A 20,548-nucleotide genomic window follows, 5' to 3' on the forward strand; every position below is an offset into this window, starting at 1 on the left:
TTATTTTGACTATGGCAGACCAACACGGCTACCTATCTGTAACTGAAGCCCTCCAAAGAATAGGGAGACAACAGCTACTTCTCTGACCCTTGTTTTTCAAAGCATTCTTTCCAAGAGATATTTCTGTAAGTACCGGTAATCATGATGCTTCAGTTTTCAGCCAGTGGAGGTGGCACATTATTTTTTAATTTAAAAATGCTTTTTATTAAAGGTATTGCAAAAAATAATAATCTATTAACAATAAAAAGATAAACAACGTCTCCATAGTCATACATTATTGCAATACAACCTGACAGTGGATTTTACTTTGGCAACCAAGTTGGCAGGAAAGTGTCCCTCCAGAAAGATAGTGGCATAATAAATTAATGGGTACTGAGTTTGAACAAATTTATCTGTCAGAGCCACTCCTCTGGCTTCCTTGAATTCTTGGGTAAGAGTCTAATCAAGTGCCAATTGCCAGACTCTTATCATACCAAGTTTTAAGAGGAAGATTCTCCATTCCCCTCCAATACCATGCCACTAAGGTTTGGCAGTTAGGTACTGATGTCTACCAACAAAAAAACAGAAAGGAATGCAAAGAGTAGGATCAGGCATAATCATTTGTCTAATAAGTTACCTAAGTACAGAGAAAGTTGCAGACCCCAAAGTCTTTGGCTGATGGGACCTCACATCATAAATGAAACAGAGCCCCACATGTCCCACATCTCCTACAACACAGAGCGGGGAGGTAGGGGTTTGCGCAGCTAAGCTTCATAAGGTAGCCAGCAAATGAATCCAAAACCATACACCAGACCATTGAGTCTCTTCATTTTTCTTTTTAAAAAGCGTCAAGCTACACACAGGGCATGTTAGTCACTTGTCCCAAGCTTCAGTGGGCAGGTGTAGCATGGCCACCCTAGTTTTTCCTCCCATACACCCAGTGATGGATGCATATGTCAATTTCAGTTTTTCTCCATTTCTCAATTTCACAACCTTAACTTCAGCTCACCCCTTTGCAATATTTTAAAAGTCTGCAGTAAAATTAATGTGCATCTACGTGCAAATTTCTCCCACTGTATGTATCTTTGTGTACATTTTCTTTATCTAGTATAATGATTTCTACAAGCAATCTCCCCCCACCCCCAAATAGCATGGATTTTGTATTTTCACTAATGTGCACTTTTTGTGTGTATGCACTCTTTGGTTAGGGAACTTTGTCTCAATGTACAGATTAGTGTGACTTTCAAAGAAGAGTTGTGTTTCAGTTGTTTGGGAAGTGCAAATTTGAGAAGTTTTCATTAAAATGAAACTATATGGATTTCTCCCCCATGCCTACATACACTCCACGTGGTTTTCAGTTCTGATTCTGTTGGCCAGTCAGACATTTAGGCTGATTCTATCTGGCAGTCACTATATGATAGGCTAACAAACCATCTTCAGGTCAAGATAGAGAAGAACATGGCAGGGTCATGTGAAAGAGAGACAAAATCTTGAAGATTAGTTATCTCTTGCTTTCTGATGGAATGAGCTGATCAGCAGAGGAACAAACCTTCTAAGGAGGGGCTGGATTCCCCACCTAGCAGGGATGCAGTGAATTTTCTGCATTTGCCTCAGGCAGAATATACTGCTTTGAGACCCCTTCAAACTCTTTGCATATATGTACACAATCTAAGATTCATCACTCTAATGTAAAGATATGGGCAACTGGAGAATAAAGAATGTCCCTAGGGAAAAGGACAATTAGTGCATATGCAATATTGTCTATTGGGAATACTGTCAATGCTTCAGGCAGAAGTGTTTACCAGCCTTTCTATATGAGATAATTAAAATGAAAACTAGTGGTGCTCACAAATTGATCCTGGAACCTTCTGCAGACCTTATGCTCATGTGCCACTGAGTTACCACATGCTTCAACAAGATCTACAATGTAACCCAAATAACAACTGCTTTCAGAAAAACACAATACGATGAGTTATAAGCTTTCTCATTACCTAAACTTATGGTTTGTCAAAAGCTAATACATTTGTGTCAAAGGAATTGTCAACTGTCATCTGAAAATGAATGGGCAATGTTTTCTTTTGGTGAACCTTTTTCCGTAATTTGACTTTAGCATCTGCTATTGAAAAGAGGATGAGCAATATAGCTGAAAAAATGTAACAACTTCAGTTCCAATATTGCCAGGAAAGACATTTCGAGAAAATGTATTCATTTGTAGCAAGCCATATTTTGATAGGATGTCAACAATATTTACCTTGTCCTGAAGTTTGTAGGATGTGGATGCCCATCATATAATGATAAATAATCGTATTCTTCTTCTAGAGCAAAAGACTGAAATACTATCTGTATTCTGTTTCTTTCTTCTGCAATTATTACCCACGTACAATTTGCGCCATTTGGATATCCATATGGGAAGCCGGGGCTTTCTATAGTACCATTAAGTCCTTTTAATGTTCCACCACATGTATAAATAAATCCTGCAAAAAAATGAATAAGAAAAAAAGAGTAAATTCATTATCACCACACATACCTTATTGAATGAAACAAATTCTTCCTCACCTTAATAGATCAGTTAAATATTCTGCTCCAACTCTGCCAGATATTTATCTAACTACAGTGGTACCTCAGGTTACATACGCTTCAGGTTACATACGCTTCAGGTTACACACTCCGCTAACCCAGAAATAGTGCTTCAGGTTAAGAACTTTGCTTCAGGATAAGAACAGAAATTGGGCTCCTGCGGCAAGGTGGCAGCAGGAGGCCCCATTAGCTAAAGTGATGCTTCAGGTTAAGAACAGATTCAGGTTAAGAACAGACCTCCGGAACGAATTAAGTACTTAACCCGAGGTACCACTGTATAGTAAAACACATCTTTGGCATGTCAGTCCCCTATGGGTCTTGAAATCAAGTAGACTTTTCCATGATAGCTCCTTGATTATGGAATTTACATTATGTCCAAGTTGATGGATTTAGGATCAAGATGTCATATTATTAGCTTGCCGTTTGCTTGTGAAATTCATATTCCAAGTCATAGAACTGTAGACTTGGAAGGGACAAACAAGAATCATCTAGTCCAGGGGTCTGCAACCCGCGGCTCCGGAGCCGCATGCGGCTCTTTTACATCTTTGCTGTGGCTCCGGGGCGGATACTAGCGAGGGGAGGAGGCGCATTGTGCGCACCGACACTCCTCACTGTGGCGGGCGCTGTACTGGCTGTGACGTTGCATGGGGCGGTGCGTGAGTTAGTCACGCACCGTCCCGACGTCACCTTCCCACCCGCTGTCAGATCGTGGCTCCAGAGATATATTTGTTTTAAATGTCGCAATGGTTTTGCGGCTCCCAGTTGTTGTTTTTTCTTCGGAAACGGGTCCAAGTGGCTCTTTTTGTCTTAAAGGTTGCAGACCCCTGATCTAGTCCAAACCCTAATTTTGCCCAATGTGGTGCTCAAACCCATGACTTGGAAATTAAGAGTCTCATGCTCTTATCAAATGAGCTATCCCTTGGTCTTCTCCATTCACATCTAGGAAGATGAATGTGCTGCTCCCTTTCTTTTACTAACATTATGAAAACTATTTCCTTTAACCTTTATTTGTATATGGAGCTCTGCTGGAGGTATTATATGTTAAGTCCATTCCAAAAACACAGGTTAGGGCAGAATGCTGTGACCTAGTTGCTAAGTAGAGTTTTCCAGTTAGAAAGTGGAACACATTACACTAGTGACACTGGATGCTAATAGGTTTCTCAAAATGCTTCTATTAAGCCATAAAACCCCAAGAGTTTGAGACCTGATTGCCAAAGAGATTGCCCTTTTCCTCACACAGTGCTGCAGTCAAAATAAGTAATCATTAGCCCTTAACACAAGGAAACAATTGCACTCTTTTTCATGGAGAGTTCACAACTCAGTTCCTACTTCCTTGTCCCACTGCCAGTGGAATGTACGAGCCTTCTCTCTGTGATACATCCATCGTCTCCCTTAAAAATATTAAAATATGGTGGAATAGCAAACTTGTTAGCATATTGCGTGGATTAAGACAGAGCTTCAAATGACCTCACATTCTCTTGAGCACAATATTTTCAACAACGGTTCACGCATTCAACTGTGAGATAGAAAGCGCAAAAATATGTATCATAGAAAATTTTACTAACAGATAATTCCACCTATGGATCAGAGGGAACTTTGATGCTGAAAAATCCAAATCATCAGTATGCTGAAAATGCACCTCTTTATCTTGGTCTTGATACCCAAAATATGTGTTTTTTTGGGATCCACTCTATTCCTGAGGGTATGATTTGTTTTAATTGTTTTAAATATTGAATATTTAAATTGTTGTAGCCTGATGATGAATGCTGGGTGATTGAATTAATAAAAAATTATACCCTAAGGCCTGCGGGGAACACAGCTGTAGGTTTCATTTCATTTTGTTTATTTATTTCATAAAATTTGTGCACTGTTTATGTTCCATTGTTCATTTGATTTTATCCCTCAGAGCTGTTAGCTTCCCAGTTTCGTTGGATTCCAGTACCCATCAGCCACAGCCAGCATGACCAAAGGACAGGAATTTATTTATTTTATTTTATTACATAAAACGTATGCACTGCTTGATTGTAAAAAGCAACAACAACCAACTCTTAAAGTGGCTTTCAAAAAGATAAAACCATAAAATTGGGGGGGGAATTTAAAATATATTAAAACATACATGAGGTTAAAATACTAAGAAGTTTAAGTTTTCTAAGCATTTGAGTAGGCTTTACAAAACCATGTTTTTAGCAGGAACGGAAAACAATTCAGAGAAGGTGTCTGCTTGATAGGCAAGGAGTCCCAAAGTACAGTATAGGGGAGGCCTTATTAAATGATAAAGTTCTTACAAATGCAGAATGGATATTATAAGGCACTTGTAATAGTGCCAGTTCCACTGATCAAGGAAATAATGGGAGATGTAGTCAATGAACTTCTGAAGCGCAACAGCTTCCCTGTTCCTACAATGTACCAATGGTCTAAGGCCAATAGGCTTGGTTCCTGCAAACTAGTTCAGAACAACCATTTCATAACCTTCTCAGTTTGGCATGCACACTGTTGTCTATTACCAAATTGCCATACCCAAAATATTTCTTATTTCCCCTCTTTGGTGCCTTCGGCAACTCATGATCTATTTTTAAATCCCATCTGAAAAATTATCTGTTGTTATTTATTATTTAACTCTGACTGCATTAGTTAACTTTGTAAAAGCCTTTGGGATACATTTAGTTCAGATATCACTTCTTCAGGATGAAACTTGAATTACTTATGAAGAGTTATGTTGAATTATTTACATGGGCTGTGCCTCGGGATCTTGGATGGAATTCTCTCTTTTTCAGAGACAAGTGGACTCCATGTTTTTATCAGGAAGCTGAAGGACTCCACTCTCAGTGACCTTTCTCACAAGTGTTTGTTCCATATTTTCCACTGGGGAATACAAGATGTGGGTCTGCAAAACCACTCAGTTTAAAGCTAGTTAAAGCTTCTGAACACCCGCCCCTCCACAACACTACCCATTTTGAACACTACTGTCTTCAGAATCGAGGACACAAGACAAATAATTGTAGGGATATCTCTGTTCTGAGGTAAATCTTACAACCCCCGCACACCAGCCAAAGAACCCTGAAGACAAATATACTGTATTGTTTCTTCAGGGGAAAACATTCTCAGAAAATACTTGGAACATAGAACACCAAAATCAAGAAAACATGATAGTCTTTTTATCAGCAAAGCTGGAGGTTCATTTTATATGTTGTACTGCTCTTTGCCTTACAAGGGAAATCCATGTTCCTGTCAGGACTAGAGACAGATCAAAGTGGGGCTGAGAGAAAATGGCCTCCCCAAATTCTCCACCTTATTTGAAGGTGCTAAGAGAGAGAGATGGGTTCAGAATATTCTCAGGGAGAACAGAAGAAGAATTCTCCAACAGTCTGAAAAAGAAAATTTATCATGGCCATTGCTTTGTTAAGCAATATTAAAGTAATATTAAACAATAATAAACTTGGGATGCAAAGGAGTGCATGATATTTTCTACCCTATTTATGAATGAAATGTGGAGGGGCATTTCGCTTTATATTTAACATAGGGTTGGAGCAGAAATTCTCAAATAATTTGTTAGAAATTAATGTCTTCCCTTGAGAAAACAGAGACAGAATGTCCAGCAAATGTGTAAGGGAGAGAGAATTGCGCCCCCCCCCACAGGAATTTTGTGTCTGACTCTGATTTTATGTAATAAGTTTCATTTATTTATTTAGTATAATTCATATACCCCTTAAGAGAAAAATATGAATGTGCTTTACACGATAATACATAGTAGTCATTCAAATAGGCTAAAAACAGACTCCAGGAACCAGGCACCCTAAAATTGTCAAAATATAGATAAAATCAACAGTTTTAAAAAACAAATAAACACAATAAAATTACATGTCTGGATAGGCTTGCTTTCAATAGCTGTCAAAAATAGTACCTAATATCAATATGAAGAGTTCCAGAGAATAAGTGATACCACTAAAAGACTGAGTTCTTAGTAAGAGTAGAATGGACATTATGTGACACTTCTAAGAGTGCCAATTCCTTCGCTAAAATTAGTCAAGTGGGCATATATGGGGTGAGGTGATCCCAAACTGACTAGTTTATTGAACAATTGGGAGATCGTACCACATTAGGGAAGAATTCTAGACTAAACCACTTCTTTCTTTTCTAAGGGAAGGAAGTTCCAACTTTTGGTTTTAATCCAGTTCATGAGAAAGCAAAATTAAAAATAAAATACGTGGAACAAAAATATATTTTCAAAAAACACTACCGAAGCAACCAGAACAGAGCAAGCAAGCTGAACAATGATATGCAAATACATTTGATTTGCATAATCCATTCTAAAAGCAGATTTAGCGTTTTCTATTTTTAAAATAATGCAGGGTGTTTTAGCACCGATTTCTAGGCTTTCCTTGCTTTATACGTCTCAGATTCCTATGCATTGCCAATGAGAGAGAAATCATCCTGAGCACACATAATGGGAGTGCCATTTCAGGTTTCAGTGTCTCTGTCGGTGGCAGTCTGTATGTGGCTGGGGAGGGGCAGAGAGAAGAGTACAGGGCTGGGCCAACATATCTTACTGCCTGGAATAGAGCAGCAAATTGCACCCCGCCCCTCCAAGGCGTGGAGTTTAGTACCAGCAAAGTTAGGTTGCTACCTGAAGCAGAAAATTCCACAAGCACCTCTCCCCAGACAGAAAAAAATAGCAACACTATTCCTGCCCTTTTCATGGCACCCCAAATCAGCTGCAATTTGGCTAACGTCTACCCAGATAGTGATTTCACTAGTGGGACAGGGGAATTTACAGGAAGGATCAAAAGCTTGTTCTTAAATATGTTTCCAGTTTCAGAAATAACAGTGCTTTCTTCTTTTGCTGCTATTTTAAAAAAATCTCCTTGCAACCTGAAACATACCAAAAATATGTGGGCTGAAATATAAGGGTCATTGCCAGCTCTTCTGCCTATCCAAAATTTGCTTGTGACACATAGTCTTGGTAGAAATATATTTTGTTCCCTGGAAGCCTCAATAAAACTTCAAAACCCAACACACAAGAAGGTATCATTTGGATGTGCTCTGTGATAATGAATAGAATTACAGGGCTTTCATTACCATATACTGTTCATCCAGAAAGGGTTTATGTAAACTTATGCAAGCTTGGAAACAGAATCATGCACTCGTTGTTGTCAAAGCACATCAAGCCATAAATAAAGTATGAATACGCTCCTTAAAGATACCGGCATTTTAAGTTCGCATTTGCACTTTTGGCTGCTTATAATGATCTGCAAACATGACTCTGCCCTTGAGCAGTTAAGAGGATTTTCCCCGCTAAGCACAAATATTGATATTCCATGAACCCACTAATAAATAAAGCTACATCATAGAGAAGCTGATTACATGGCTGCAATTTGTTAATCATGGCTGGAAAAGTTGAGAGGTAGAGACACAGCATGCAGAGTTCCAGCTTCAATTCCTAGCAATTTCCATTTAAAAGGATTGGATAGCAGGTGATGCCACTAATCCTAGACTAGATGGATGAATAGTCTAACCTGGAATAAGGTAGCATGTAAAAATCACAGGATATGCTGGTCCCTTTACATCATTGCTGCTGGAACACATTTTCACACAGCACTAAGCAGAAAGAAGACTCAACACACCATAGTGGAGGAAATATAACAGAGTGGAGGATCTGCAAATAAGCCAAATCAGTAAGTGCAGGCAGGGAGATGCAAATCCATGTGCATGAGGGAACTATTCTTATTTTGTGTAATAGTTTGTGTCAGTTTCTCTGTTGTCGCTTCAGTTTTTTATACACCGCTTAGATATTTTTTTTACTGAATAATAATAATAATAATTTATCCTTTATACCCTTCCCATCTGGCTGTGTTTTCCCAGCCACTCTGGGCTCCCAACTGAATGATAAAAACACAATATACCACAATACATACTGTATTAAGTGGTATAGAAATTAAATAATCAATCTGGCCACTACTTTATTGGCTCTATAAAGCCAAGGACTGGGAAACGATTCTCCCTCCTTGCTGAGTGAGCCTTGTGTATGTGAACCAAGGTGTGCATTCCAGGCCCTAAGGGCAGCCCTAGGTACCTATAAACTTCAGGCTGTGAGGCTCAAGAGCGTCCCCATACCCAATAATGACTCAGGATGGTAGTGACATTAAGTTTTCCCTTCCCTGTCCACACAGAATTCTGAACAGACAAAAATCAACGCCCTACACAGTGTGAAGTAGGTGAAAAGGAGAATCAGTCAGAGGCTACCTAAAACATCCTACCCAGCCCTATAAAAGCTGTCTAGCTGTAGAGTTTTGTGATGACACATCCTAACGTTAATTTGGGAAGATGTCCACAGATAAATAAAGCATCAGAGCTCTTTTTCAGGCAGAACTCACCAGAACTCAGTTCTGGCACCTCTCAGGTGGGTGCCATTGCCATTGTAAGAGAACAAGGAAGGCTTTCATGGTGAGTTCTGGCACCTCTTTTTCTGAAGAAATAGCACAATAAAGCATTATTTTGATTTGCTCTGAAGATGCTACAAAAAGTTTAGCTGAAACCTAAGCAACTTGCATATAATTTATGTGTTGATGTAAGCAGTAACTGTTAATAAACACTTTCATATGTACCTGTTGTTATGTAGGACCTGAGAAGGAAGTGCAATGCTGGATTACATTTTATTCTTAAAGAAGTAAGTGACAATCTTAGCAATTCATTCACTTGTTATTATGTAACTTTTGCATAATACTTTGGCATGTAAATCTTTAATGAGATTTACAGAGAAGTTCAGTTACTAAAGCAACCACCAAATGCATCAAATCTGGTTCTTCGGAATCCAAAAGTAGTAATGTTCAGCTGCTAGGTGATAGGATTATGTAGAGCAGTAAATTTTGGTAGTAAATGGATGTATTTTTAAAGACAGAGGTTGTCTTTTAGAAAAGGGGGGGTGTTTAATCCCCTCCATAGTGACATGGCGTTACATGATTTTGAAGAAGGCACTGAGATTAAACTAGGAGCAAAAGCAAAAATAAGTTCCAGTAAATACTAAAGTATAAGTTAGCTATGATCAAACAAGTAGTGTGGGTGGTTTCATGGAAGTTTCAGCAAGATTAGAAAGACCTTAAGTATCTTGGTATTCAACAGTTCAGGGAAACACTGTGAAGATACCACTTCAGATGTCATGCAGCAGTCATCATAACTGTGTAAAAAAGGAAGAGGTAGAATCTCAGTATGATTAACTCCTCTGTACCTTGCAGTTCTTTTCATTGCAATCAGTTACCAAACTATCAGCACTCCTAAAAAAGGAGTACAGTTATCTGTAGGTCTAAGCAGGTCGGAGATCTAATGGGGGGCCATCAGTGATGTGTTTCTGCCAGAAATGAAAAGCATTCTCATTTGCTCAAGCATTTCTGCACTGGGTCACTTATTTTCTATAATTTCTATTATGTGCTTTTGTATTTTGTCTGTTTTGCTGCAGCTTTAGGATATTGGTAAATTATGCTGTTCATCACTTTGTCACGCTAAGTGAAAAGCAATATATAAATCCTTGAAACAAATAAGCAAGCAGTCAGGAAAAAAAGTCTTGACAATGAAAAGCAGCCATCTCAATCTCATATCTGGGGCTGGAAGGGCAGGAAGGATAAGTAAGCACCAGTCCAAATCAATGAAGGCTATTATGAGTTTAAAAAACAAATCAACTTCAGGCTCCAGTCCTATTGGGTTTAGGGTCACCAGATGCAGAAGATGACGGCATGTACACACCTACAATAGTTTTGTAGAAGAGGGCATTTCAGCAGGTACCACACCTGCTCAATCCTCTTCTTCTACAAAACTATTAAAGATTCAGAAACCCAGTCCTCTTCTGCATCTGGCAACTTTAATTATGCTGCAATCTGATGCACACTTACTGGGAGTCTGACCCACTGAACTCACTAGGATTTTCTTCAGAAGTGACTTCTATAGGATTACACAACACATTGTTGTTGTTGTTGTTTATGAATTAGATTATATACTCTGCTGGGCACTGCCTTGAAATCCAAACAGAATGAAGGGGGACATAGAAATACTTTAAATAAATGAATAAATGAAACTGTGCTGTTAGCTGATTAATTGTATGAGTTTTACTCAATTCATGAATAGATTAAACTTGCATATGGGTAAAATAATTGTTCAGAAGGAGAAAAAAAGCACCCACTCTTTGTTTGAAGAGGTTCCTCATATATGATGCCATTAATGCAATCTTAAGTGTGGTGTAGTGGTTAAGAGCGGTAGTCTTGTAATCTGGGGAACCGGGTTCGCGTCTCTGCTCCTCCACATGCAGCTGCTGGGTGACCTTGGGCCAGTCACACTTCTGTGAAGTCTCTCAGCCCCACTCACCTCACAGAGTGTTTGTTGTGGGGGAGGAAGGCAAAGGAGAATGTGAGCCGCTTTGAGACTCCTTAAAGGGAGTGAAAGGCGGGATATCAAATCCAAACTCTTCTTCTTCTTCTTAGAAAATGCCATCCCACATGTGAGATGGGAAAGAAGGCCTCTTTTGATATGCCGCCCACTGGCTACATTTTTAAGTACTTCTGATAATAACAGTGTTTTTAAAAATGTGCTGCCTGATTAATTGGGAGCATCTAGCTTGCCAGATGTTATCTCTTGATCAATTAATCATCTACCAGGTTGGAGGACACTACCATCCATAGATTCACAGCTACATGGAAAACCATACTCTAGTACTCATATGAACATAAGAACCATAGGTAGTTGTCTTGCACTGAGTTGGTCATTGGTCCATCTAGCTCAGGATTGTGAAAATTGACTGGCAGCAGCTCTCTAGGATTTCAGACAGCATTCTCTCCCAGAACTACCGGGAGATGCCAGGGATTGAATTTTGGACCTTTTGCCTGCAAACCAGCTGCTCAACCACTGACTCGTGGTCATTGCCCAATGGTTCCTTACAAAAACTGGAAGAAGGCTTCAAGTGGGTGTTGTGGATTACACTCTAATGTGTATTATTATTCCAGGAGATACAAATTAGGTAATTTCACTTAAAAGTGCTAACAGAACAGAAATCTCTTCCGCCCTTACTTCCAAGTCAATATGGACACCATCATTCATGCAATAGTTACTTATATTAAAAGCCATATATGACAACAACGACATTTCCTGCAAGTTCAAAACTGCTTTTGAGAAATCCTCTCCTCTTCCCTAAGGGAAGGGGTTGCAAGCGGGATGCACTTTCCCGCCCTTCGCAGGGGGCACAGTTATGCCCCCTGCGTCACAGGAGTTCCCAGTCCCGAGTCATGCACCAGCCACTTCTTTTTTCGCAAATCGTCACAACTTTGTAAAGTTTGGTGGTTAGGCATTGGAAAATGCATTGTGTGTTGAAGGGACGGTTGTGGCCATCACCTACCCCTCCCCTTGAAGGGTATAAAGGAATCCGGTGGTCGTGGTTCCTGTCCGATGCCCAGGTGGTGGCTAGGGCCATGACATGACCCTCTGGTGACTCTAGGGGAAAGCTTCCAGTTGGTTTGCATCAACAAGTCCCCCCTACAGGTTGTTAACCCTTGGGTGACTCCCTGCAGGGCGGGCAGGAGTCAAAGTATAGTCGGTTCAGATCCAGTGCCTAAGCCAATACCACTCACATTCTGTAACAAATAAAGTTGTGGCCATTTTTAGCCCATTGACCTTAATTGCTGGTGTCCATGTGTCTTATTTCATCTTGGGGCGGGGCCCCGACTCACAACTCCACGTTCCACACACTATCCCTTTCCCAGGTCATTCCAATGAAACTCATACCTTTAAGAATCTGTGTCCCAAAACTCATCTTCCTAAACATCACAATTGAAAATAGAATATTTTTTTTTAAAAAAGACAATAGGTGTCAGGGCTGCCTCAGGTCTCAGCTCACAAAAGACCAACGCCAGGCTCTTCTTATATACAAGGATGTTTATTGCAGTTCATTATTGGTTCCACAACTGAGGCGCGCAGCCCCGCGTCTCTTAGCCTAGACGTTTGAAGTCCCCTCTGAATCGGTCCCGCCCCTACACCAGCTTAAGAGGCTTGTGCTAGTCCACCTCTTCCTGTCTTTCCTTTTCCGCAGGGTCTTTCTGCCCCCCTGGGTTCCTTCCCTCCTGCTCTCTCCTGAAGCGGATTCCTCAGATGCCTGCTCCCCCCTCCTTCGTGCTTTGGGGCCAGGCTCCTCCTCCGGGCTCTCTCCATTTCCGCGTGCCTCCACATTTGAACTTGGCGCGCGTTCGCTACCCCTGACCTTCCTCTTGACACTTACACTACTCCCTGTACTACTCTCCGCCCCTTCCGGCAGGACGTCCTGCCCCGATCTCCTTCCCCTGTCTCCTTCCTGCTCTGCTCCGTGTGTCACACTGGGAACTCCACTCTCTTCACTCCGTTCCTGCTGGGAAGCTGGCCCCGATCTCCCACTCCCACTCGGGGTTTCCCTGCTGCTTCCCTGCTCCTGGCAGGTCCCCCCGTGACCCCCCTTGGCCTGACTAGGGGCGCCCCCTTCTGGGAATCCTCCGATTCACTTGAGAGACTCATGGAAGACCTCAAGTCATTGTCATCCTCTTCCTCACTGTCCTGGGATTCTTCCCCATCGCTCTCCGTCTCCCCCCTCACCTGTGCCTCTGTCCCTGAACCCCTGACAATAGGGAATACAACAAACGATGCAATAATTACAGGTAACCATCACAAGTAGCTGTAAGAAGCTGCTTTACACTGAATCAGGCATTTGTTCCATTTTGCCCACTAATTACTGTATGTTCTGATCAGCAGAAATATTTCCTAGCTTGATGATAACTGGAGTTTTTCTACTGGAGACACTAAGAATGGAATTTGAGACCTTATACATCGAAGCATGGCTACTTGCCATAGGCCCTGCTAAATGTTCCACATGGAAGCATGATTCCAGAAATATCAGAATTAAAGGAATACAACCTAGTTGGTGAAATATACCAGACTTCAAACAAGTTGAACGTGCAAGAAATAGTAAGCAGATATAGCCCTTGTAACATCTCTCAAGAAAATAATTTCACTTAATTTAACATCTTTGGAAATGTCAGACTCCTAGGATTGACAAGGCAGCTCATACCATGGCACCTTGTCATTCAGTTATGTATCCCAAAGGCAGTAAGCACCTTTAGAGTTGAGTTAAAGGACAAGGACGCATTGTACTGAATCACTTTCTGAGTTCCACATATCTTTGATCCTTAAGGGATCCTTAAGGGATCAAAGACTTTGCAGTTTATCGAGCACATTGGTTATTTTAGCCCTGGCAGCATATACTAAAACTATCACATCCCCAGACCACAGACACTGAATATGGAATGGTAGCTGATCTTCTTTAGCATTACAATTGGGTTTGGTAAGTAGAACTATCTAGGCCCCTCTGACTGGGAAATATCCCCCCCCCCAAAAAAAAAACAACAACCACAGATTGGTATATGGTTGGGGGGTTTTCTGCCTTTCCCTCAGTGGAATTATGGTCTGCCTTTGTTAGGCAAACAAAAGTTGTTTGCATGAGGGTGGAAACGGCATTGGGCAGGATAAACATAGTATGGGGGGGGGTCCCAAAAAGGGCCTGAAGGGAAGATTGACCACAGCACCCCCAAACACGTCTTGGGGTGTCTGCCTGATGGGAATCTGCACTCTGGTCACCCATTGAGTCCTTGCTTGCTTGCCTTGCACCAAAGCAAGGTTCAACACTGGCTGACTCCCATTGAACGGGTTTGGGGTGCTCCAAAACCAGCAGACCCATTCCGTCAACATGGGGCTTGTGGAATGATGAACCCAATGTCATGCAAACCCTTATTCTGCCCGCTGCTTTCAATAAAGATTTAGCCTGATTTTGTCTCATGACCATTGTACGTTCTGCTTATTTTGCTGCTCTCATGGGTTATATAATGCGCCTGTTTGGGCAAACACAGAGACATGTTTCCCTGAAATACATTCTCAGTAGTACCCTTATGACACATACATTTGATTCATTAGCAGCAGATTTACAATTGACTTTTCCTACGCTTCCAGTAAAATTGTTTCATTGTCTACTCTTAACTATTTTGTTCCTTAACATTTACAGTACATATGCTGTTGCAACATAAATCCTATCCTCTCTTGTTTGCCTACTTTTTATATAACACTTTCAGTTATTTAAAGCCAATTATTGTTTTTCTCCCCCTTTTTAAGCAAGTTATTTCAGATACCCCTTGTTAACAGTGTTGCTGTGACTTAACATCCATGTTCTTGAAGTGTGGCGCGTTAAACTGGGCATAGTGTTCTGTGCTAGAGCGCCACACTTTGCCTAGAGTAAGAGAGAAACTCTTGCTTGTTCTCCACTGCTCATCCCATTCATCTATCAGATACAGCAGCCTACAATCACGTGTCATGAGATATATAAAGACTGTTCACACTTCCACCCTTGTACAGATGAATACATGAATAGGGCTGCATTAGAGGCGGCCAAACCATATCTACTTTACTTATTAGATAAAGAAGAATATGTGTGATAGCACACTGAGACTAACTTTTAATGAGCTTTTTGTTACAAAAAGGCAGTAGCTTTTGTCAGTGACAAGCTGCTTCTTCAGATGCTGAGTTGCAACTGGGTAGAGCGAGGTAGAAGAGTCATAATTATTTCTCTCACCATTCTTCCCAGGAGGCACAGGATGGCACTCCTGATTCCTTCTTTCATCTTCACAACAAGTGTATGAAATGGGCTGGAGTAAGAAATTATTCCAAAGATTACCCAGTGAGTTTTATAACTGAGTAGAGATTTGAACCTAGCTCTTCTCAGTTCTAGTCCAGCATTTTACCTACGGCACTGTGCTGGCCCTTCCAATTACCCTCTTCTTCCCCGTAATCTATAGTAATTAAACATATCTAACATATCTAATGTCACAATTCTCTGCATTTTGCAGCCTGTGCTCACAGCCCATGCTCATCAGGTGTAAGGTTGGTATATTCTTGGCATGATGACTTAGCGTCATGCATTTCATTACTATTATGTTATGATGGAGGAGATGAAGAAGAACTAGTCACGCATAGGACTAGTGGGTAATATCTTATTCCACTGGAAAATGAGCACAAGTGGTAATTCACAATGCCCCATTCTAAAATATTTTTGAGGCCGCACCATAAATAACAGCAGACCATCCCTGATACTGCTCCTCTGAAGTGGGCTACAGCTTTGTGCTAAACTGACTCACACATAAGCATTTCTTTTTAAGGGGATTTTGGACTGTGCTGTTTGATTGCTAATAGTAGGAGACTCTATTTCCCTTTTCAAAATTTATTATCTGCATAATTAAGAATATATGGTGTTGTTATTGGTGCTGTAAACTGAAAATGAAATCCACACCAAGGATGAATAAATTACCCTGTAGGGAAATAATAGAAAATTCAAATGAAAACAAAAAAAAAATTAATTATGCTATTCTGTCTCTCACTTAATTACCTAGTGGTAATTTAAGGGACCTGACTTAAGTTATTAATGTAGTGTTCTAAACTGAAGCCAGTGCTCAGTGAGCCCAAGAAGTTTCAAGAAAACAACACTTTCATCACTGGTGTTTAGGATGTGTTGACTTTGTTGAATTACTGCAGTAAAGTGTGAATGATTTATGGAAGAAGAAGAAAAACATCAATGCGTGCTTTAAAACAAAAGTGTGATGCTGTAATTGGGTGTTAAAGAAACAACACATTACTTAAGATTGCAAAGGCAATTTGTCCTATAATATGAAGTGTGGTATAATAAAGGGGAGGCTTTATTAATATTACGGATGAATGACTTAGAATAGCTTCTGGAGCAACTAATAAGTAGCTGGCGACGTTAATTTAGGCTACAATTCTATGCACGCTATCAGGGGATGATTAGCTGCTTGTGCTTAAAATGGTGCCCCTTCAGAGTTTGTGCAGCCCCACAAACCTCTGTGTGTGACAGAGCTCCTCAGACATGTCTGCTCTAGTCACTGTTAGGGTCCGACAGTGGCTGTTTGCGGAAACGCCTCCAACAAAGAAGTTCCTTAACGGAAACACGTCTCCTGGACTCACGACGTGACAGCTTCCGACGAAGCATGGGTCTCCCTGCAACTGCTTCTGACACCTCCCCACTATTTTCACTGGACGTGTCTCTCACCCCTTTCTCCCCCCTGCTTCCTGCCTGCGCTGCTGCATCTCTCTCAGTATCCCTGAGATCCTCCTCCAGAGACCCCGCGCTCCCCCTGCTGGTCCCTGCTTTGGCTGTTGAGTCTCTCCCAGTCTCTGGGAGCCCTATCACCTCCTTTCCCTCTGATGTCAGTTCCCTGACATCCACCTCCCCTCCAGGGCCCCCTTCCCCCCCGCCCCCTCCCTCTCCTCTGGGCGGTGAGGAGCTGAAACCCCGAAACGACTCCTCTTCATCTTCCGACGTCTCGAACATCTCCCTCCATCGGTCTTTGTTCCGACTCGCTGAATCCTCCTCCACCTCGGAATCAGAGAACCCCTCCAACTCCTCTTCTTCGTCTGTGGTGGCGAAGTATTCCCTCCGGAACCTCGCCACTGGCTGGGGTTTTCGAGGGAATCTCTGATGAAAAGTTTCAATTAGAACCTCGTCATCTACATCCTCTGCCCTGACCCAGGTGTTTTCCGACTCCGGTTCCCCTTCCCACATTACCAAATACTCTACTTGCTCTCCTTTCCACCTGGAATCTAGGATCTCCGCTGCATGGTAGCTGTGTTCTTTTTCCTCCATCGCTGGTCCCCTATTGACCCTCCCCTCTCTGTCCCCTATATACGGTGACAGCAACGATCTGTGGAACACTGGGTGCAACTTCATGTGGTTCGGTAACCGGAGTCTGAAAGCCACTGGGTTGACCTGTTGCGTGACTTCAAATGGGCCCAGTCTTTTGGGTCTTAACTTCTTACAACCTCCTTTAAATGGTAACCCTTGGGTGGACAGCCACACCTGGTCTCCCACCCTAATGCTTTCCCCTTCCCTTCTGGTTTTGTCTGCCTGCCTCTTATATTCCTCCTTCGCCCGGTTTAAATTAAGTTGGAGTTGGCGATGGATCGCTTCCATTTCTTCAACGAACTGTTCTGCTGCTGGAACGCTCCAGTTCTCCCCCTCCCCCCCTGGGAAGGCTCGGGGATGACACCCGTGATTGGCCAAAAAAGGGCTCATCCCCGTGGACACGTTCTCTGCATTGTTGTAAGCAAATTCTGCCAACGCCAGCTTCTCCACCCAATCATTCTCTCTGTCATTAACATAACACCTCAAATATTGCTGGAGGACACCATTAGCTCTTTCCGCCTGCCCGTTGGTTTCTGGATGACGGGCAGTAGAGAAATTAACCTCTACATGCAGTAAGCTCATGAGCTTCCTCCAGAACCTGGAAGTAAATTGTTTCCCTCGGTCCGAAACCACCCTCAAGGGGGCGCCATGCAACCTAAACACATTTTCCACAAACAATTTGGCGGTTTCTTCTGCTGTGACCGCATGTGAGCAGGCTATAAAGTGGGCCATCTTGGTTAACAGATCTACCACCACCATAATGGCTGTTTTCCCTTTGGACCTGGGCAGATCAGTCATAAAATCTATTGCCACTGCCTCCCACGGTCTTTCCGGCGTGGGTAGTGGTTCTAATAAACCTGCCGGTGCCCGCCTCTCCCCCTTGGCTCGTTGGCATCGGTCACACCCTCTCACATATTCACGCACATCTTCCCTGACCTTGGGCCACCAGAATTCCCTGGTAACCAGCCACATGGTTTTGTGTTGCCCAAAATGCCCTGCTGTGGGGTTATCGTGCAGTTGCTTGAGTACCTTTTCCCTCAATTCCCCTTCAGGTATGTATAACGCTCCCTTGTAGTACAACGCCCCATTTCTCTCCTCAAAACCCCCGGGTTTGTCTCCCTCCCTCCTAAGACTCCTGAGTTTGTCCTGGGCGTATTCATCCTGCCCCGTTCCCTCTACCAGTTCCCTTTGCCCCACCAATGCCGCCCCACACACCCAGCGGTCCTCGGGAATGACATGGGTCTCTTCGGGTACACCCTCTCCCTCCAAATATTCAGGTTTGCGTGAGAGAGCGTCCGCCCTAACGTTCTCCGGGCCTGGTACGTAACAAATCTCAAAGTTAAATTTGGAGAACTCCTGGGCCCATCTCAACTGCCGTTGGTTGAGCACTCGCGCAGTTCTCCAATACTCTAGATTCTTATGGTCCGTGCACACTTGCACCTTCTGTTGTGCACCAATTAGTAGGTGCCTCCATCTCCGGAAGGCCTCATAAATTGCAAGAAGTTCCCGGTCGTACACCGTGTAGTTCCTCTCAGACTTGTTCAGCTTCCGCGAAAAGAAGGCACACGGTCGCCACTCAGACCCCTCCTTCCCCGGCTGCAGAAGAAGCACCGCCCCTATGGCTCTGTCCGACGCGTCTGTTTCGACCCTCAGCTTTTTTTGTAAATCCACATGTAGAAGTTGTTCGTCAGAGGCGAAGGCCCTTTTCAGTTCCTCAAACGCTCGCTCCGCCTCCCCCGTCCAAACAAACTTCTTTTTGCTGCTGAGACAGTCCGTGATGGGCGCCGTCAGGTGGGCGAAGTTGCGGATGAACTTACGATAAAAGTTTCCAAACCCTAGGAACCTCTGCACATCCTTCTTGGTCTTGGGTGTTTTCCATTCCAGCACCGCTTGAACCTTGCCGGGGTCCATGGCCAACCCCTTATCTGACAAGCGGTACCCCAGGAATTCCACCTCCTTGGTATGAAACTGACACTTCTCCAGTTTCACCCACAGTCTGTTGGCTTGCAGCCTGCTCAACACTTCTCTGACGTCTCTCACATGTTGCTCCTCATTCTCCGAATACACCAACACGTCATCTAAGAAGGCCACGCAATTCTTGTAGAGCAAAGGCCCCAGTACGTGGTTCATGAAAGCTTGAAAACACGCGGAGCCTGTTTGTAATCCAAAAGGCATAACTAAGTATTCAAATGCCCCCAAAGGGGTGAACATGGTGGTCTTCCATTCATCCCCTTTCCTTATACGTATCAGGTTGTACGCCCCCCTTAGGTCCAGCTTTGTAAAAATCTTTCCCTTCCGCACCCTGGTCAAAATATCATCAATCCTGGGCATAGGAAAAGCCGCCGGCTCTGTCACTGCATTTAGGGCCCGAAAGTCACATACCAGCCTCGGCTTGTCCGTGTTTTTTTTGTCCACAAAAAACACTGGGCTACCCCCCGCTGCCTTGGACTCTCTGATGAAGCCCCTCTCCAGGTTCTTGTCAATGAACGCTCGCAACTCCTGCATTTCCCTGTCTGACATGGCATACAACTTGCCTACAGGAAGCTGTGCTCCAGGGAGTAAATTGATCTGGCAATCAAAGGGTCTATGCGGAGGTAGTTGGTCAGCTTCCTTCTCGCTGAACACGTCGCTGAGATCAGCATACTGTGGTGGCACCTTCCCCTTCTCCACTACTTCAGTCCCTGCCAGGGTGGCTTGGGCCCCTGCTGACCCCTTTTCCCCCCTGCAGAGTTCTAAGCAATGTGCGGAACCGAAGGAAACCACTCTTTGATGCCAGCCCACCAGCGGATCATGTAGGGCTAGCCAGCTCATTCCCAAAATAATGGGAGCACCTCCCAAGGTGGCCACATTAAACGCTATCAGTTCTGTGTGCCTTGCCACCCTCATTATCATTGGGATGGTCTGCAAGCTGACTCCTCCTCCCAACAGTTCCCTGCCATCGATCGTGGTCACCTGCAGGGGGTTGCTTAAAGGGATAGTCTGTATCTGGTGTTCAGCAGCAAACTCCTTGCTCATAAAATTGCAGGAGCTGCCTGAGTCCAACAGTGCCTTTATTTTTAGGGGGTGTCCATTTTGCAGCTCTAGCGACACTTCAATCACTAGAGCCGGTCGAGGAGCTTCTGGCACTGGCACTTGGGGAAGGGGCACTTTCACTGCTCTTTGGCCTGGCTGCAGTGCCCTGATGGCAACCAGGCGTTGGCTTTTACCTGCTCCGTTTCTCCCTGCTCTTCCCCCTCAACAGCCCCCACCATT

At 43.1% G+C, this 20,548-nt stretch overlaps 1 protein-coding gene across 4 annotated transcripts in view; it reads right to left on the bottom strand.

The window, feature by feature from the left end:
* Window positions 1–20,548, bottom strand: part of CSMD3 (CUB and Sushi multiple domains 3) — a 603,606-nt gene that overhangs the window by 492,248 nt on the left and 90,810 nt on the right. For all 4 annotated transcript variants that reach the window (XM_082235380.1, XM_082235382.1, XM_082235381.1 and 1 more), the window contains exon 2: window positions 2,231–2,453. In XM_082235380.1, coding sequence (XP_082091506.1) covers window positions 2,231–2,453 — 223 coding nt within the window. The remainder of the gene's footprint in view (window positions 1–2,230; window positions 2,454–20,548) is intronic.

Source organism: Podarcis vaucheri, assembly GCF_965113315.1.
Source record: "Podarcis vaucheri genome assembly, chromosome: 8".
Classification (NCBI taxonomy): Eukaryota; Metazoa; Chordata; class Lepidosauria; order Squamata; family Lacertidae; genus Podarcis; species Podarcis vaucheri.